Source organism: Babylonia areolata, chromosome 4, assembly GCF_041734735.1.
Source record: "Babylonia areolata isolate BAREFJ2019XMU chromosome 4, ASM4173473v1, whole genome shotgun sequence".
NCBI lineage: Eukaryota > Metazoa > Mollusca > Gastropoda > Neogastropoda > Buccinidae > Babylonia > Babylonia areolata.
The window spans coordinates 10235166-10254809 of record NC_134879.1 but is presented as its reverse complement, the minus strand read 5'-3'; the positions used below and the strand labels follow the sequence as shown (position 1 = coordinate 10254809).

The window sequence follows — 19644 nt, the reverse complement described above, 5'->3', positions numbered from 1 at the left end:
AGGCACACAGACAGACACAAACAGACAGACAAATGCACACACAGACACAGACAGATAGACACGCACAGGCACACAGACAGACACAAACAGACAGACAAATGCACACACAGATACAGACAGACACACACAGGCACACAGACAGACACACAGACAGACAGATGCACACACAGACACAGACAGACAGACACGCACAGGCACACAGACAGACACAAACAGACAGATGCACACACAGACACAGACAGATAGACACACACAGGCACACAGACAGACACAGACAGACAGATGCACACACAGACACAGACAGATAGACACACACAGGCACACAGACAGACACAAACAGACAGACAGACATGCACACACAGACACAGACAGATAGACACACACAGGCACACAGACAGACAAAAACAGACAGACAGATGCACACACACAGACACAGACAGATAGACACACACAGGCACACAGACAGACACAAACAGACAGACAGATGCACACACAGACACAGACAGATAGACAAGCACAGGCACACAGACAGACACAAACGGACAGACAGATGCACACACAGACAGATAGACACGCACAGGCACACAGACAGACACAAACAGACAGACAGACAGATGCACACACAGACTCAGACAGACACACACACACAGGCACACAGACAGACAGATGCACACACAGACACAGACAGATAGACACACACAGGCACACAGACAGACACAAACAGACAGACAGATGCACACACAGACACAGACAGATAGACACACACAGGCACACAGACAGACACAAACAGACAGACAGATGCACACACAGACACAAAGACGTACACACAAAGACAGAAAAGGAAGACAACAGAAACCTCTCCACAATGTCGCTCTTCTTCTTGACAGCCTTGCGCAGCGGGTCCCTGAGGAAGACCTGCACCAGGTCCTGCAGCTGCAGGTACACATGGCGCCGCACAGCGTCCAGGAAAGCCGACTCCATGCGCGCCATCAGGAGTTGCAGCCCCTTCACCATAGCGATCACCTCTACCAGGGCAAACTTCTCCTCGCTTGTGTAGTTGTAGCGTGTCGCCTGAAACAGATTGAAGCGTTTGGGTTGAGATTTGGTTTTTTTTTTTTTTCTCCATGCCTGTCGTGTTGGATTTTTCTACAGTTTCAGTTTCAGTTTCAGTAGCTCAAGGAGGCGTCACTGCGTTCGGACAAATCCATATACGCTACACCACATCTGCCAAGCAGATGCCTGACCAGCAGCGTAACCCAACGTGCTTAGTCAGGCCTTGAGAAAAAAAAGAAGAAAAAAAAAGAGATGAATGAATAATAGATAAATACATTAAAAAAAAAAAAAAAAAAAGAACTACTACTACTAATAATAATATGTATAAGGCGCAAAAACTTGATGAAGTCAACTATAAGCGTACATAAATAAATAAACAAATAAATAAATAAATAATAATTTTATTTTTTTTTAAAAGAACAAAAAAGTAGTAATAATAATAATAATAAAAAAATAAATAAATACATAAAATTTCTACAGCTGTTGCATGTTTATTCATTTTGACTTGTTCCATTTTTTTTTTTATTATTATTCATTTTCTTTTTTTTTTTAATTTCCATGTTTGCTTATATTCATGGTAGTTGTAGCGTGTGGACTAAAGCAGACTGAGGGTTTGTGACTGGACTTTTTCCTTCTTTTTTTCCACAGCTGATGTGGTGCTGATGGTTTTTGTTGTTGTTGTTGTTTTAGTTTTTTGGTGTGTGTTTTTTTGTGTGTTTTTTTCATATACGGGCTGCAATTCCTATGTTTTCTCATTATTTGTATTTGTATTTGTATTCCTTTTTATCACAACAGATTTCTCTGTGTGAAATTCGGGCTGCTCTCCCCAGGGAGAGCGCGTCGCTACACTACAGCGCCACCCATTTTTTTGTATATTTTCCTGCATGCAGTTTTATTTGTTTTTCCTGTCGAAGTGGATTTTTCTACAGAATTTTGCCAGGAACAACCCTTTTGTTGCCGTGGGTTCTTTTACGTGCGCTAAGTGCATGCTGCACATGGGACCTCGGTTTATCGTCTCATCCGAATGACTAGCGTCCAGACCACCACTCAAGGTCTAGTGGAGGGGGAGAAAATATCGGCAGCTGAGCCGTGATTCGAACCAGCGCCCTCAGATTCTCTCGCTTCCTAGGCGGACACGTTACCTCTAGGCCATCACTCCACTCATATCTAGGGTAATTGCAGTGTGTGGTCTGAAACAGATCCAGGGTTTGGTTGGGCTTTCTTAATTTTCATTGCTATTAGCTTTTTTGCTTTTGTGTTGTTGGGGGTTTTTTTAGCATTTAGGGGCTGCAATACCTACGTTTGCTCACTTCTACAGCAGATGTGAAAATTAATCTTTGTTCAGTAATGACTGAGTAAAACCTTGTGAGTACTTAAAAATCTGGCTGTGTAAGTGTGTGTGTGTGTGTGTGTGTGTGTGTGTGTGTGTGTGTGTGTGTGTGTGTGTGTGTGATTGAAGTAAACGAGAAAGTAAAGAATCACTTACTCTGCCTTCCTGCATGCCAGCATGTCTGTTTGCCATCCCCCAGCTCTCTCTCTCTCTGTGCGTGCGTGCGTGTTTTTCTGCATGTTTTGTGTGTGTGTGTGTGTGTGTGCGTTTTTGTTTGAGTGTGTATGTGTGTGTATGTGTGTGTGTGTTTTTGCTTTCATGTGTTTATATGTGTATAAGTGTGTGTGTTGGGGGGAAGGTATATGTGTGCATATGTTTGTGTGTGTGTACATACATGCATGCGTTTATGTGTGTTTTGAAGTCTACATATATACAGAGGAAAATGGCTATAATTTGTCCTGAAGAAGACCAGTAACTATTACACACTCACCCGTTCATATGGTTCTGATTTCTCAGGGCAGGCTTTGTTCCTTCCTGGCTCAGTTGGGTTCATCAGTTTCCATGAATTCTACAAAAAGAGACATCATACTTTATATCGCGTCATGAGAAGGGTTGACAGGCAGACAAAAAAAACGAGTTCAAAATCATTTAGCACCAGCAATGGATAATGTATAGGTCAACAGGCACAAAACAAAAACTAAGTGTTGCAAAGAAATACATTTTCAAAGGCAGAAACAACACACGCCTGTTTGCATTCACTCAGTGACTCATTCCCGTTTCTGTTGCATAAGCTCAAACAAGCAAACTAGACCCATAGAATGATGTATGAAACAAAACTTTTCACATGGCAACATCAAAACAATGCAAAGGAGCAAACTCAGTCTTTATGTGTATATATTCTTCTTGTATTGTTAATGTTTTGTGCGAATGTAGTCATAGCTGATGGTCTGTATCAAATAAATCTAGCATTCACTGAATCCATTTCATCTCGTTACTGTGGACAAGTCGTTTTACGTTATGTCCAGGGAGGTAACGCTACTGAATTCAGAATCGGAAGTCATTGCTCAAAGTGTTGTTTGGCACAATCTCTACTCACTACATGCATTGTATTACTTTTTGTTATAAACAGATTGTCTGTGTGAAATTCCAACTGCTCTCCCCAGGGAAAATGCATCATCAATGCAGCACCACCTTTTGTCTGTGTGAAATTCCAACTGCTCTCCCCGGGGAAAATGCATCATCAGTGCAGCACCACCTTCTTTTCTGTCTGCAAGTGGATTTCTGTTTTGCTGTCAAAGTGGATTTCTGTTTTGCTGTCAGAGTGGATTTCTGTTTTGCTGTCAAAGTGGATTTTTCTTTTGCTGTCAATTTGTTTTGCTGTCAAAGTGGATTTCTGTTTTGCAGTCAAAGTGGATATTTGTTTTGCTGTCAATTTGTTTTGCTGTCAAAGTGGATTTCTGTTTTGCTGTCAGAGTGGATTTCTGTTTTGCTGTCAAAGTGGATTTTTGTTTTGCTGTCAAAGTGGATTTTTGTTTTGCTGTCAATTTGTTTTGCTGTCAAAGTGGATTTCTGTTTTGCTGTCAGAGTGGATTTCTGTTTTGCTGTCAAAGTGGATTTTTGTTTTGCTGTCAAAGTGGATTTTTGTTTTGCTGTCAATTTGTTTTGCTGTCAAAGTGGATATTTGTTTTGCTGTCAAAGTGGATTTTTGTTTTGCTGTCAATTTGTTTTGCTGTCAAAGTGGATTTTTGTTTTGCTGTCAAAGTGGATTTCTGTTTTGCTGTCAAAGTGGATTTTTGTTTTGCTGTCAAAGTGGATTTTTGTTTTGCTGTCAATTTGTTTTGCTGTCAAAGTGGATATTTGTTTTGCAGTCAAAGTGGATATTTGTTTTGCAGTCAAAGTGGATATTTGTTTTGCTGTCAATTTGTTTTGCTGTCAAAGTGGATATTTGTTTTGCTGTCAGAGTGGATTTCTGTTTTGCTGTCAAAGTGGATTTCTGTTTTGCTGTCAAAGTGGATTTCTGTTTTGCTGTCAAAGTGGATTTTTGTTTTGCTGTCAAAGTGGATTTCTGTTTTGCTGTCAATTTGTTTTGCTGTCAAAGTGGATTTTTGTTTTGCTCTCAAAGTGGATTTTTGTTTTGCTGTCAATTTGTTTTGCTGTCAAAGTGTATTTTTGTTTTGCTGTCAAAGTGGATTTCTGTTTTGCTGTCAATTTGTTTTGCTGTCAAAGTGGATGTTTGTTTTGCTGTCAAAGTGGATTTCTGTTTTGCTGTCAAAGTGGATTTGTTTTGCTGTCAAAGTGGATTTCTCTTTTGCTGTCAGAGTGGATTTCTGTTTTGCTGTCAGAGTGGATTTCTGTTTTGCTGTCAAAGTGGATTTTTGTTTTGCTGTCAATTTGTTTTGCTGTCAAAGTGGATTTTTGTTTTGCTCTCAAAGTGGATTTTTGTTTTGCTGTCAATTTGTTTTGCTGTCAAAGTGGATTTTTGTTTTGCTGTCAAAGTGGATTTTTGTTTTGCTGTCAATTTGTTTTGCTGTCAAAGTGGATTTTTGTTTTGCTGTCAAAGTGGATTTCTGTTTTACTATCAAAGTGGATTTCTGTTTTGCTGTCAATTTGTTTTGCTGTCAAAGTGGATTTTTGTTTTGCTGTCAAAGTGGATTTTTGTTTTGCTGTCAAAGTGGATTTCTGTTTTGCTGTCAAAGTGGATTTTTGTTTTGCTGTCAAAGTGGATTTTTGTTTTGCTGTCAATTTGTTTTGCTGTAAAAGTGGATTTTTGTTTTGCTGTCAAAGTGGATTTTTGTTTTGCTGTCAATTTGTTTTGCTGTCAAAGTGGATTTTTGTTTTGCTGTCAAAGTGGATTTTTGTTTTGCTGTCAAAGTGGATTTTTGTTTTGCTGTCAATTTGTTTTGCTGTCAAAGTGGATTTTCGTTTTGCTGTCAAAGTGGATTTTTGTTTTGCTGTCAAAGTGGATTTCTGTTTTGCTGTCAAAGTGGATTTTTGTTTTGCTGTCAATTTGTTTTGCTGTCAAAGTGGATTTTTGTTTTGCTGTCAAAGTGGATTTCTGTTTTGCTGTCAATTTGTTTTGCTGTAAAAGTGGATTTTTGTTTTGCTGTCAAAGTGGATTTTTGTTTTGCTGTCAATTTGTTTTGCTGTAAAAGTGAATTTTTGTTTTGCTGTCAAAGTGGATTTTTATTTTGCTGTCAAAGTGGCTTTTTGTTTTGCTCTCAAAGTGGATTTTTTTCCTAAAGGATTCAGCTAGGGACAGCCCTTTTGCTGTAGTGGGTTCTTTTAAATGCGCAAAGTACATGCTGCACACAGGCCCTCAACTGATGTACCATCTCATCCGAAAGACCACCCCAACCACCACTCAAGGTCAGGTGAAGAAAGTAATAAAAACATGAATGATGCATGTTTGATATAATTTTTAACAATATCAGAAATGAATATACTGCAAAATGTGACATGTTTGTACATTAATTTTGATAAAAGAAGTAAGCTGCCACAGGTAATGGATAACATAATTATATTAATCCTTTAATAACACTATAAAAACAACAACAACAACAACAACAACAAAAAAACTGGTGCTCCTTGAAGCTATTTCAACATGTATACATGCCATGATGTGACATTTGGTATCTTGTTTATCTTGTTCTTTATTATTTGTTATTGTTCTTCATCTTATTATTACTGTTATAAGTATTATCATATTGAAAAATAACCCTTGTATCTCAACAAATTAATGATTTTTTTTTTTCGATGATCATTGATGGACCAAATGTTTTGCTATGTGAATGTTGAATCACACTGATGTCGTGAAAAGTCAAAATATAACCTTGTGTACAAGGGGAGAAAATAAAAAATAAAATAAAAAAAGAAAGTTGTAAAAATCCCAGTCTGTATGTAAACTCACAGACACTATCTAGTCAGGCACATTATACTAGGTCACCACTCCACAGAGATTCAAAAAACAGATAAAGTCAACTAAGCGACCAAGCAAGAGTAATTTGCCATTTGGAACCATCCATTTGTACTACTTCCAACACATATTACCATCATGGCAAGATTCCTCTGAAAAATCCTAAGGGGTTTTCCTACCAGATCATGACATCAAAAATTAACAATTGTCAAACGTCATGCAGTGCAGAAGGCACACCACCTGAAATTAAAGAAAAAAGTTATTTTGAACACATATAAGATGCACACTTCTGATAAGCTGCATCTGCCGATAACCCCCAAAAGTGAAAGTCCTCCATATTGTCTGATGCAGATCGGCTCTGTTGAACCTGGAAGTTATTTTCTGAGCTGTGACATTTTCAGAAAACTGGATTTGGGATCTGACTGGTTTTCATCTGCTTGTTGACCAGGCTCTGTTACTCTGTTTGTCTGCTGTTATCTGCCTTTGTTTTTGTAATTCAATTTTTACAATTTTGAAGCCCTTTAGTCAAATGTACCGTAAAGTTCGGTCTATAAGCCGCGACTTTTTACTCCAGCTTCAACCTCTGTGGCTTATACAAAGATGCGGCTCATTTGAGGATTTTAACGATCCCGGGAGTGTCACGTTCTCGTCTATTCTTAGCTGCCTTTCAACTCGCCAAAATCATGATTTCTGTCCATGAATTTTTGGATGAGCTTCAGGATAGTGTGCTAACTGTTCATGTTTTATAAATCAAATCCGCACACATTAAAGCCTTCAGATCAGCATTCAGTTCTACTCTGCTCAAGCGTACACCCTCATCATGCTGAAAACGCGACGTTATGCCTATGATGCAGCCTTCAAATTGAAGGCGATCAACCTAGCAGACGACAATGCAAGCGACGAACCAGCAGCGACCTCCACCTTCATGTTCATGAAGTGAAAGCGAGGCTGAAGTCAGTGACAAGATGGTGGAAAAAAATGTGCTGGTTCTCTTCAACTCGGACACTGAAGACGAAGATTTCAGTGGATTCAGTGAGCAGGATGACGTTGAATAAATGTGACTATCCCTAAATTATGGATCTTATTTTCGTTGTGTTTAGTTATCATTTTTTTGTGGCACTGGCAGCATTTTCGCTTGCTTTTCTTTGTGTTGTTCCCGCTTGTGTTTACTTCATAACCTACAGTATCGACAGCTTTTCTGTAGTATCAGTATGTGTTCCGGTACCGGAAATAAGTGCGGCTTATAAGCCAGTGCGGCTTATGTATGTATAAAGTTCAATTTTTTCCAAAATTTAGTGGGTGCAGCTTATATACCAGTGTGCTCAATAGACCGAACTTTACGGTACACTGTTGTCAATCCCCGGTTCATTAACTTGTTCAATCAGAATCCAGCCTGTTAGCCCTGCTTTCAGTCCTCCCGATAATTTTGCTTTGCATGTTTGAAAAGAGTGGAAGATGATCAGTTCACTTTTTTTTTTTGTCTCTGTAGTTTTGCATTATAAATTTATCCCCAACTCAGATACTGTTCTCCCATGCCCCTGGACTAACTGCAATTGTATTCACTTTAAAACTGGTGTTAAATACGATTTCGCTTCAATTCAATGAACATAAACCATGTTAAACTGAACAGTGTTAAGACTGAAGCAATCAAGTGTTGCTGTTCAGTGTGATCCTGCATGTTCATTGCTGAGTTTGTTGTGAAACGTGGAACCAAGTGGCAGTCAGAATTTAGTTTTCAAACACAGATAGGACGCATACAACCAATTAGATGCAGGAAGGGGTAAGATTTTAGTATATAAAAAAAGCTGTGCCTTGTAGGCCAGAAAATACAATAAGCGTGATTACTAATATTATAAACCTACAGCTGCACCTTGTAGGCCAGAAATTACAATAAGCGTGATTACTAATATCATATTATTAACCTACAGTTGCACCTTGAAGGCAGAAATGACAGTAAGTACTATTACTAATATCACAGGATAAACCTACAGACGGCACACCCTGCAGGCCACTCACCAACTCCTTCACTTGCTGTGTCCAGGCCGACAGAAGCTGCAGACCACGCAAAGCAAGCTGGCTGAGTTCTCTGTTCTCCTGGTCAGTACCGGGCTTTTCACGGGTTGTTGTAGTCAGCTGTGGGCAGATGAAGACTCTTTAAAACACGCTAGCAGCCCATAACCTGTACCAACCAATACCACCAAAGATGCCAGCACCTGACAACTTGACCTTGACAGTGAAAACTTTCTGCAACTGATTTGGGTGCAATAGCCAAGTGGTGAAAGTGTTAGGCTTTTTAAGTCTGAGGGTCCCAGGTTCAAATTTTTGGTGACTGCACCAGGTGGGTAAAGGGTGGAGATTGTTTCTGATCTCCTAGATCAACATATGTGCAGACCTGCTAGTGCCTGAACCCCCTTCATGTGTATACCCACGATGAAGATCGAATATGCATGTTAAAGATCCTGTAATGCATGTCAGCGTTTGGTGGGTTATGGAAACAAGAACATACCCAGCATGCACACCCGCAAAAACAGAGTATGGATGTCTACATGATGGGGTAAATAAACATAATGATACACCTAAAATGTTACATGTCTGCATGAGTATTATGTGTGTGTGACTGAAACATGATTGAATGACACAGGAAATGAATTATGAGCGCCCGATGGCAGCTATCAGTTGGTTCTACCCAGATAAGCAGTCTGTTGTGCAAATGACTCTGTGTTTGTAAAGCACTTCGAGCTTGGTCTTTGACTGAGGATAGGCACTGTAAGAGTGTCCATATCATCATCATCATCATCATCATCATATTCAACCTGGAATTCACTGCCTCTTTCAGGCCATAACAGTCTCTCACTCTATCCTTTAACTCTCTCCATACGAACGGCGAAAAAGACAACGTTAACAGCGTTTCTCCCCAATTACCACCATCAAAATATTACAAGCGGAAGGCTCTTACACTGAAGAGGTGAATGTTGACAAAGAATACCACAATTCTGACGACAGAAGCTAAAGATTGGATCATTGAGACACCCACTGGACATCCGAGGGGTCTGTGAAGAGGAGAAGAGAGGACTGGCCGTACTGAGTGAGTTAAAACAAATCTAAAACCTTTCCTTTCCATGCGTGTGAGTGTCAGTGTGTGTTTGACTAATGTGTTACCATGAAGTGCTTTTAGAGGCTTAAGTGTAAAATAAATGTACAATCATTATTAACATATTATTATTATCATTATCATTATTATCATGCACAACATAGAAATGACAAAAACTCAATAGACACACTTTCTGTATCTTTGCATGATATTAAATCATGATTAAATTACACACACACATACAAGACCCATGCAAGTGCACACAAACAAAGATTTCAAAATTTAATTTCCTTTCACCCCTTCTGGGGTATGAAAGATTACAGACAGGTAATCACAAGAGCAAAACACACACGCACACACACACCAATCTGTCAACGTACTCAAACATATCAAAAGAAATTCTCTTCCTAAAATTATATTTAAGTAACACACTTACCATGACCCACTAGTGCAGACTCCAGCAGGGGTCTGACATTCCTGTCCTGTGCAAACTACTATCCGCCTATGCGGAGGAAACAAAAGTAGCTACGGCCGATAACCTCCCGGAAGTAGGTAACCTCCCCTTTGCCCCCCATGACTAGCGCCCTCTTTTTCTTTTCTTTTTTTTTGAATGATGAAAGTTGGTGAATCATCCTGGGAATAACATTCTAAATATGTAGAAATGAAATTATGGACACAAGCGCCACACACACACAAAATAATCAGTTCCGGTTAAATCTGGCTGGCCCAGATCAACACCTGGGTCTGTGTAGACTGGCCTGGAATGACACCCAGGGGTAGACTTCAAACCATCCTCCCAACCTGCCCCCCACAGCTGGATTTCACCTCCCCCATAGTGGATATCAAGGTCTTCTTCTTCTGCGTTCGTGGGCTGCAACTCCCACGTTCACTCGTATGTACACGAGTGGGCTTTTACGTGTATGACCATTTTTACCCCGCTATGTAGGCAGCCATACTCCGCTTTCGGGGGTGTGCATGCTGGGTATTTACTTGTTTCCATAACCCACCGAACGCTGACATGGATTACAGGATCTTTAACGCGCGCATTTGATCTTTTGCTTGCGTGTACACACGAAGGGGGTTCAGGTACTAGCAGGTCTGCACACATGTTGACCTGGGACATCGGAAAAATCTCCACCCTTTACCCACCAGGCGCTGTCACCGAGATTCGAACCCGGGACCCTCAGATTGAAAGTCCAACACTTTAACCATTCGGCTATTGCGCCCATCGATATCATGGTCATTGTAGGCTAACTTGAAATGACACCAGGAACCATCTGGAAAATTGGCCCATCTTCTTCTTCTTCACTTGTGGGCTGCAACTTCCATGTTTACTCGTATGTACACAAATGGGCTTTTACGTGTATGACCGTTTTTACCCCACCATGTAGACAGCCATACTCCATTTTCGGGGGTGGGGGGGGGGGGGGGGTGGCCCATCTAAAATCAAAGTAAAACCCCCACCCCCTACCCCCACAGCACCCTCCATATTTGCTTCCATTAAGTTATAATAGAGAGGAAGGTGGAGGGAGGAGTCAGTGAAAGATAGCCCAGAACAACACCCCCCCCTTATTTGGTAGAAAGGGAAAATGTTCCAACTAAGGAGGCAGTCGATCTTCAATAGTCACAAATACCTCAGCAGTTATCAGTTATTCAAGGCTAGTCCAGAATGACCTTTGGTTTAAAACCCAGCAGGGGAGGTTGTTTTGTTGTTGTTTTTTTTTGGGGGGGGGGTGTAGTTTGAGTGTGGTACACCAGTGTGCAGGGACTGACCTTGTTGTTGAGGCGGGCCAGCTGACTGATGTACTGCATGTGATCGTCCCGGATGGTGGCCAGACTGGGCAGCATGTTAGACTGGGGGCTGGCCGTGTGAGACTCGCAGTGCGGCCACTTGGCCGGGTCAAAGTTGGGAGTCTGCTTGATGTACTGGTAGGGCGCAATCTGCATGTCTCCGTACAGGGGCACAAACGTCAGCTCCTGTGCAAGGGGTGGTCAGTAGATAAACGACTGCAGTGGTTGGTATTACAGCCTAAATGATTATGATGGTGACATTCATGAAGACAAGGATGCTGGTGAACAAGAACCAGATGAAGAGAAATAAGAAAACGAGAAAGAAAAAGAAGAAAAGAAGACAACAAGAATGATGATGATGATCCTGTTGATGATGATAATGATGATGACAACAAGGATGATGATGGTAACGATGATGATGATAATGATGATGACAACAAGGATGATGATGATAACGATGATGATGATGACAATGATGAAAACAATAGTAACAAGGAGGAGAGTGGCCTGCCCCTGGTTAGCAACCGCAACCGGAATCTCTACAAATACAACAGCTCTACAAATATTCAGTCTTTTCTCTGTTTTTTATTTAGTTGTATTTAGTGTCTTCGGTTTGTTAGTTTACCTCTGGATTTCAGGATCAATGTCTTCAGTTAGCGCGGTGACCTCGGTGGGAGCTTACTGTAAATATACATCTAATGCATCGTGCTGTGTCTCTGGGGTAAACCATTGTACCGGCGACCATCCCTTGGAATTTACAGGACACTTCAACCGGGGTTCCTACACTTTGTTTTGAGCTCTAGGGAATTTTTCATCGATTTTCAGAGAAGTACCTTTATCTTTTCTAGATTATTTCTAATTAATAATAACAATTATCATTATGATAGAAATGATAATAATCCAAATGATAATAACAATATCATTTATTTTCAGTCTAATATCATCATCTTGGACGAACAGACTGTAAATAAATAAACGAACGAATAGTAACAAGGATGATATTCTGTGCTGGACTCTTTCTTGTCAAAACAGATTTCTCGGGGTCAGATCCAGCAGGACGGAGAAGGCAGCTGGGATGTCAGGATCCCTATCCTGGAGGTCAGTACCTTGCCACTACAGTGCAGCAGCAGCATCCTTGTTTCTTTGTTCTTCTTTCTTTCTGTTTTCCTGTCTGCAGGTATTCACGTTTCCATATCAAAGTTGATTTTCTTCATCTCTTTCTATCGGGAGGGCAACTCTCTTCTTGTCTTGGGTTGTTTCACATTCACTAGATAGACGACGCATGCAGGCCCTCAGTTTATCTGAAAGACTGGCCACCTGGTCCAGTGAGGAGGGAACCCAACCTGGTCTTTGTCACCAGCCGCCGTGGCGAAGTGGTTAGCGTCGCGAACTGAGGGCTGGAAGGACGCGGGTTCGAATCCCAGCGGAGGTGGGTTTTTCGGCCCATGGCCAGCTCCTACCCAGAGTTGAATGTGCTGTGGGCTTAAATGGGGAGACTGGGACCACACAGTCGAGTATCATCCACTTCAAGGATGCGTCTTTGGGTGTGTTGCTCAAATTACCTGACTATCACTGCAAGTGTCTGTATCTCTCGGGCCTGGTTAATGCCGGGATATCATTATGACAGGAAGCGTAGAGTACAGCCTTGTCACGCAGTCCCAAACCAAAATGGACCTCCATAGCAACATCGTCATCATCATCGTCATCCTCCTCCTCCTTCATCGTCATCAATAGAAACAAAATAGTCTCAAAGTCTGTGGCCTTTCATGCCCTGCTCTCATGGTGACCTCAGTTTCGATACCCCTCCACTTCCATGCTTCGGGTGAGTCCTGTCAATGTCATCAGTGTCGGCTGATTCATGGAGGGCTGTTGTTTGAGGGACGTGGTGGCGGTCTCCACTCTGGGAGGGACGCTCACTCAGTCTGGCTCCGCGACTAAGCCATTATTGTCGTTAGTAGGGGGCTTAGTAGGTGGTGTCCTAAGTACGTTAGAACAGGCACCACTGAACACCACCAAAGAGACTCAGCAGAAGTGCAGGGTCTCCTCTGGTGTGTGGCCTCCTGGCGACCTAACATCGATGGTTCCCTGTGGACTACCGACGCTGGAACTACGACGGACAAACCCGGGTGTGGCCGTGCATGGGGGAATCTAAATGAGCGGTGTGGGAGTAATGCCACTGAAACAGATGACGGGGCAGCAAAAAAACAAAAACAAAAAAACCACCTGGTCTTTGTCTGACAAAACCCAGGACCCTCACTTGACGTGACAATGATTGCAGTGTCAGTTATCATACCTAGTAGTGGTGGTAGCATGATTATCATTATTATAATTGTTATTATAATTTTCGCTATTGTTTAAACTGAAATTATTCACTTGATTGTGCGGGTCACTTTGGATACAGTCTGTCTTCATTGCTTTCATATCTTTATCAAGATTTTTTTCCCCATACAATTTCAATTTTTGTAGGGTTTTTTTGTTTGTTTTTTTTTTGTTTTTTTATTAAAGAATGGTGCCAGAATATGTTATTAGTACAAAACACATTCGCTGCTGACTAAAACATTGAGAGTGTGCCTTCATTAACCTTCCAATGGAGTGTCAGTGTGTTCTAACAAAGCAAAGCAACTGGCTAAGCGCAATCTGACCTTGAGAATCTTGTCGATTCTGCTGATGCTGTTGATGCGTTTCTTGGAATCCATCTTGTAGATATTGATTCCTTCCTGCTGATCAATCAGGTACAGCCCAACTGCCATTACCTGAAAGTGGAATAACCATCAAGCATAGTCATCAATATCATTAAGACAGATATGACAAACACGTAGTTAAAACCATTGGACTTTCGATCTGAGGGTCCCCCCAGGGTGAAGACCTCCACTACATCCCTCCAACAACAGTCTCCCATGAATCAGCCGACACTAGAGTCCTTGACAGGACTTACCCCATGCATGGAAGTGGAAGGGTAAAGGACAACTCTTTTGGTTGCTGTGGGTTCTCCGGGACCAGGCTGCTTCCAATTCTGTAGTGGGGCAACCATCCCCAACCCGGCGGGTCCCCGGGTGGCGGATATGGGAACAGCCCTCAGATATGGGGGTTGCCTGGCCGAATAAGCCGTCCCGGACCAACTGGCGATGTTCCAACCAGGACGGGGTGGGTCAACAGGTGGCACTGTTGTCCTCACTGAAATACCCCATCTGTCCTATGACGGGTTCATCATGCGGTCAAGAGGCGTGTTATAACCTCTAGCCTCAGGGTGGGACCCTCGGAGAAATAATCCCCCCTGTGCTCACAGGGCAGGACGTACGGGCCATAAGCTAAGGGTGAGGCACCCCGAAAGAAAACTCCAGATGAAGACGGCGGTATCGGGCCACTGGCACAATTTAAACCACGATACCATGCATCCACGCTTCCATGATGATGCAGTCCACAGAATCTCGATGTGGCGCTCGACCTTCAGAGACTCGCCGGGGAGGCCGGGAGCCAGGCCCTGTGCCTGAAAGGGGCCCACCTCAAGCAACTGGTGGTCGGACAAGGAAATTCTGCATGCTAATGCGATGAAGAAGGAGACCTCATCCTCCTGCTGGGGCCAAGCAAACAGTACCACCCAGAACACTCAACATTCTCCAGTGGAATGCAGAAGGGGTGCATAAGGAGAAACTTGGCCTGGCAGAAAGGATGCACCAAGAAAATATTGACATTGCATGTGTCCAAGAGACTCATCTGACCGTAAACCATCGCTTTCAAGTGAGGGGTTAGGAGACCATCAGGTTGGACCGTGAGGAAAGAAACAAAGGAGGGGTGCTTGTCTTGGTGCGGAATTCCATCGCCACACAAGAACTCAAGATGAACACCAATCAACAGGCAGAGATCCAAGGGGTTGATATAGTCTTTAAAGAACACAACATCAGGATCTACAATGTCTGTTGCCCTCAAGATCAAGATCTTTTCCTCACATACATGAACATCCCAGACAACAAGTGTGTGGTGGTGGGAGATTTCAACAGTCACTCAGAGAGATGGGGCTATGAGGAGACGGACAGGAGAGGCGAAGAAGTTGAGAATTGGGAGATTGACACACATCTTCATCTCATCAACCAAGAAGATAATGAACCCACCTTCTACTCTAGTTGTTGTTCTAAGAGACACACAAACATGTAGGCATATAAATGTAGTTATACTGAATACTTAATACATGTATAATGTACGAGTATAACACAGTGTCAAACTGAGAGACACAACATCACTCACATCTGTACGGAATGGAAGCGAGTAACACACACCTGCCTGCATGCACACACACACACACACACACACACACACACACACACTAACACACACACTCACACACCAAGGGAAAAACAACAACAAAACCCTAGCATGAATGCTACACATGAATGATTCAAGTGAAATTAACACAGAAAAGTAACGATAAAATTTTAAACAGACGTAAGAGACATAAAAGACAGCAAATAAGGCGACGGGTAATACGGATATGGACAGATAGACACATTATGTGAAAGACAGAGAGAGGGAGAGACAGAGGGGAGACAGAGACACAGACAGACAGACAGACAGAGATGTAAAGATATGTCAATGTGGGAAAAAAAAAGAAAAAAAAAGAGTTGTGTGAGGGTGGTTCACAATTTGTAATACATGTAAGTAAACAGAATCGTAGACGTGACCAGACTAGGGTTTGATTTCGTTTGTTTGTATCCACTGTAAAAGAGAAAATCTCTGAAAACAATATTCTATGGCGTGATACGTTATCAACTGATTGACGCATTTCAACATAGTTTGTAAGGATTGTCAGTGACAATATTATACCAGATTTTCGGTCTGGCTTTCGGCACGCATGTACTGTCCAAGTTTCTCTTTGAATGTTGCGGTGGAAAAGGGTTCTTTTTTTTTTTTTTTTTTTACTTCATCGGCACCCCCCCTCCTCACCCCCCATGTTTTTACTTTTCCCCCTCACCCTCACTAGCAGGTTACTTCTCCACAAGTGTTTTTCTTTGTTCCTTCTGAGGAAGAAGAAGAAGAAACTGTGGGTTCTTTTATGTGCACTAAGTGCATGCTATTCGCAGGGCTTTGGTTTAGCATGTCATATGAAAGACCAGCGCCCAGAGTACCACTACAGGTCCAGCGAAAGGGGTGCAGGGAAGTAGAAATCCCTATCTGCTACCTGTGGATATGCACTTCTTAGTCAGGTGCATCACCAGTAGGCTACCGCTCCACATGGAGGATGATGATGAATTGTCTCCTTGTGTGTTTCTTTGTTTCTGTTGTTGGTGAGTGTGGTTGTTGTTTTTTTACTTCATCGGCACCCCCCTCCTCACCCCCCATGGTTTTACTTTTCCCCCCTCACCTTCACTAACAGGTTACTTCTCCACAAGTGTTTTTCTTTGTTCCTGCTTTTTTGTTTTTTTTGTTCATGGAACCTCTGTCCTCTCTTAGGTACTTCTCAGTAGGCTCCATACTGAGGCCCACCTCATACGAGGGTCATTCAATAAATAAGGTGAATTTTTCGGTATAAGGACTTCTAATACAGATAGAAGCTTACTTTTTCTTTTTTTTTTTTCAACGTAGTCTCCCAGCACTGTCACACACTTTTCCCATCTGTGCACAAGCTTCCGTATTCCCTCAGTGTAAAAATCTTTGGACTGATGTCTCAGCCAGTCGCTCACAACACTTTTGACTTCATCGTCACTTTCAAACTTCGTGCCTCTCGTGAACGCTTTCAAGGGACCAAACAGGTGAAAGTCTGAAGGGGCAAGGTCTGGGCTGTAAGGGGGATGAGGGAGCAGTTCCCAGCCCAGCTCGTTGATGGTCTGCACCGTTCGGGCTGCTGTGTGAGGCCTTGCATCTTTGGCACCCACCGGCAGCTGACCTTCGAGTAGCCAAGGTCATCATGGACAATTTTGTGTGCTGTCCCAACAGATAAGCTCAAAGTCCTTGCAATGTCATCCACTGTCACCCTTCTGTCAGACTGAATGAGGTCATTGACTGATTCGATCACCTCAGGAGACCTCACTTCTGTAGGCCTTCCAGGCCTGTCTTCATCCTCAACGCTGCTCCGTCGTTCTTTAAACAATTTAGCCCACTTGTAGACATTTTTTTCGGCTGAAACATGTGGCACCATACACAGTTGACATTCTCCTATGAATTTCAACTGGTTTGCACCCTTCAGCAACCAAAAACTTGATAACTGACCGCTGTTCAATCCTGGAGCATGCTTCTTGGTCGGCCATCTTTGTTAATCGCCGAAACTCTCAAAGTTTTTTTTTAATCTGCAAAACAAATTAAATCCATGTGAAAAAGAAGTAAAACAAAAAAAAAATTTTTTTAAAGTAAGCTTCTATCTGTATTAGAAGTCCTTATACCGAAAAATTCACCTTATTTATTGAATGACCCTTGTATTTGTGTGTCAACACAGGTATTGACTATTTTGTTTCCTTGTGTGTTTTCTTTGTTCATGCTTTTCTAGGGATTTTAGTTAGTGGAACCCCCCTCCCCCTCAAACCCCCTCACCCCCCCCCCCCACACACACACCCCTCCCTCCCACACTTGACTTTTCCCCTTCACCTTACCTTCACCAGCAGGTATTTCTCAGCAGGCTCCATGTACAGGCCTGTCTCATACATGTTGACACAGGTGTTGACCACGTCAGCCAACAGCTCTTCGTGGCCAGGAATCTCAGCCAGCTTCTCGCGCAGGGAGTCTCGGATGCTGTTCTTGGTGGCCAGGTTCATGCTGAGGTTCTGCGACTCCTTCAGCGTCTCCATGTCCATGGTGGTCTTCAGGCACTGCGCCGCCCTGCCACATGTGTACACGTGTGTTACGTCTGTCCCCACTATCGGGACTAGAAACTTATTGTCATAGAGAATGTCTTGCCCACGTTACATCCCCACTCTCTTAACCAAGAGGGCTTTAGGACAGTTGGCACTGGGATGGTCCCCAAAGGCTGAACCCCTTCGTGTGTATATGCAAGCAGAAGATCAAATACGCACGTTAAAGATCCTGTAATCCATGTCAGTGTTCAGTGGGTTATGGAAACAAGAACATACCCAGCATGCACACCCCTGAAAACGGAGTACGGCTGCCTACATGGCAGGGTAAAAAACGGTCATACACGTAAAAGCCCACTCGTGTGCATACGAGTGAACGCAGAAGAAGAAGAAGAAGAAAAGTCTTCTGGCAATTTTCTGTGGAAGAAATCCACTCTGATAGGTACATAAATGCATGCATGCACTGAAGGCCTGACTAAGTGCATTGGGTTGTGCTGCTGGTCAGGCATCTGCCTAGCAGATGTGGTGTAGCGAATATGGATTTGTCCAAACGCAGTTGTGCCTCACTGAGAAACTGAAACACACAAACAAAAACATACCTCTTGTATGCTGAGAAGTCATTGCAGACACTGGCCTTGACGTTTTTCAGCTCGTCCAGCTCTGCAAACATGTTGATGAACTTGCCCAGGGTCAGGAGGTATGCTTCAGACACGAGGTCATTGCGCCTCTCTTTGTGACAAAGTCGCTTCACTTGGTCACAGAATATTTCAATGGCCCGTCTCTGAAAACATTCAGGTCAGAGTTGTTTCGGATTTTTCATTTGTTGTTGTTGTTCCATTTTCTTTAAATAGAACTGGAAATTCTGAAACCTAAGATTTCATGTACACACTAAAGTACAAACATATACACATGTGCATATGTACATGAAGGCACACATATATAATTCTGTGCATCCTCACCCACATACATGTGTTTTGTAGTTCTTGTGGTGGTGGGGGACAAATCAGTGTAGTGTTGTGTTGTGTTGTGGTGTGGTGTGTGTGTGTGTGTGTGTGTGTGTGTGTGTGTGTGCATGCTCGTGCATGTTTGTGTGTGTGTGTGTGTGTGTGTGTGTGTGTGTGTGTGTGTGTAGTGAAGCATAAGTGCATGTGTACCAAAGACTGTAACCCGATAAGCACTTATGTCCACAGTCTGTATCTTTGTTTTGTAACTTGTTTTCTGCAGGCAAATGGGTTCTATTAGGACTGAGCACCCCCGAAAGCGGAGTATGGCTGCCTACGTGGCGGGGTAAAAACGGTCATACACGTAAAAACCCACTTGTGTATATACGAGTGAATGTGGGAGTTGCAGCCCACGAACAAAGAAGAAGAAGGACTGAGCAAATTCAGTAGATCTTGCAATGTCATGCAGGGCACTTTCATGTACGTGAATATAAAACTATGTTAGCACTCACTTAACTCTTGATGCAAAAATTATGAAACATGTATAGCTGCCTTTTTGATTATGTCGTTTTCTAAAATCCTCCGTGCCCCAACAGGTGTGGTGTAGTGTGGTGTGTGTGTGTGTGTGTGTGTGTGTGTGTGTGGGTGGGTGTGGGTGTGGGTGTTTATGGGTTTGTGTGTCTGTGGGTGTGTGTGTGTGTGTGTGTGTGTGTGTGTGTGTGTGCATACGCATGTATGTGTAAGTGTTT

The 19644-nt window shown here is 42.6% G+C and overlaps 1 protein-coding gene across 1 annotated transcript in view; it reads right to left on the bottom strand.

The window, feature by feature from the left end:
- The window catches only part of LOC143280847 (cytoplasmic FMR1-interacting protein 2-like), an 82593-nt gene that overhangs the window by 53505 nt on the left and 9444 nt on the right, over positions 1 to 19644 (bottom strand). Inside the window, exons 5-11 of the mRNA XM_076585565.1 lie at positions 18554 to 18735; positions 17757 to 17982; positions 13821 to 13931; positions 11161 to 11364; positions 8313 to 8429; positions 2874 to 2951; positions 857 to 1071 (exon numbers count right to left, since the gene is read on the bottom strand). Coding sequence (XP_076441680.1) covers positions 857 to 1071; positions 2874 to 2951; positions 8313 to 8429; positions 11161 to 11364; positions 13821 to 13931; positions 17757 to 17982; positions 18554 to 18735 — 1133 coding nt within the window. The remainder of the gene's footprint in view (positions 1 to 856; positions 1072 to 2873; positions 2952 to 8312; positions 8430 to 11160; positions 11365 to 13820; positions 13932 to 17756; positions 17983 to 18553; positions 18736 to 19644) is intronic.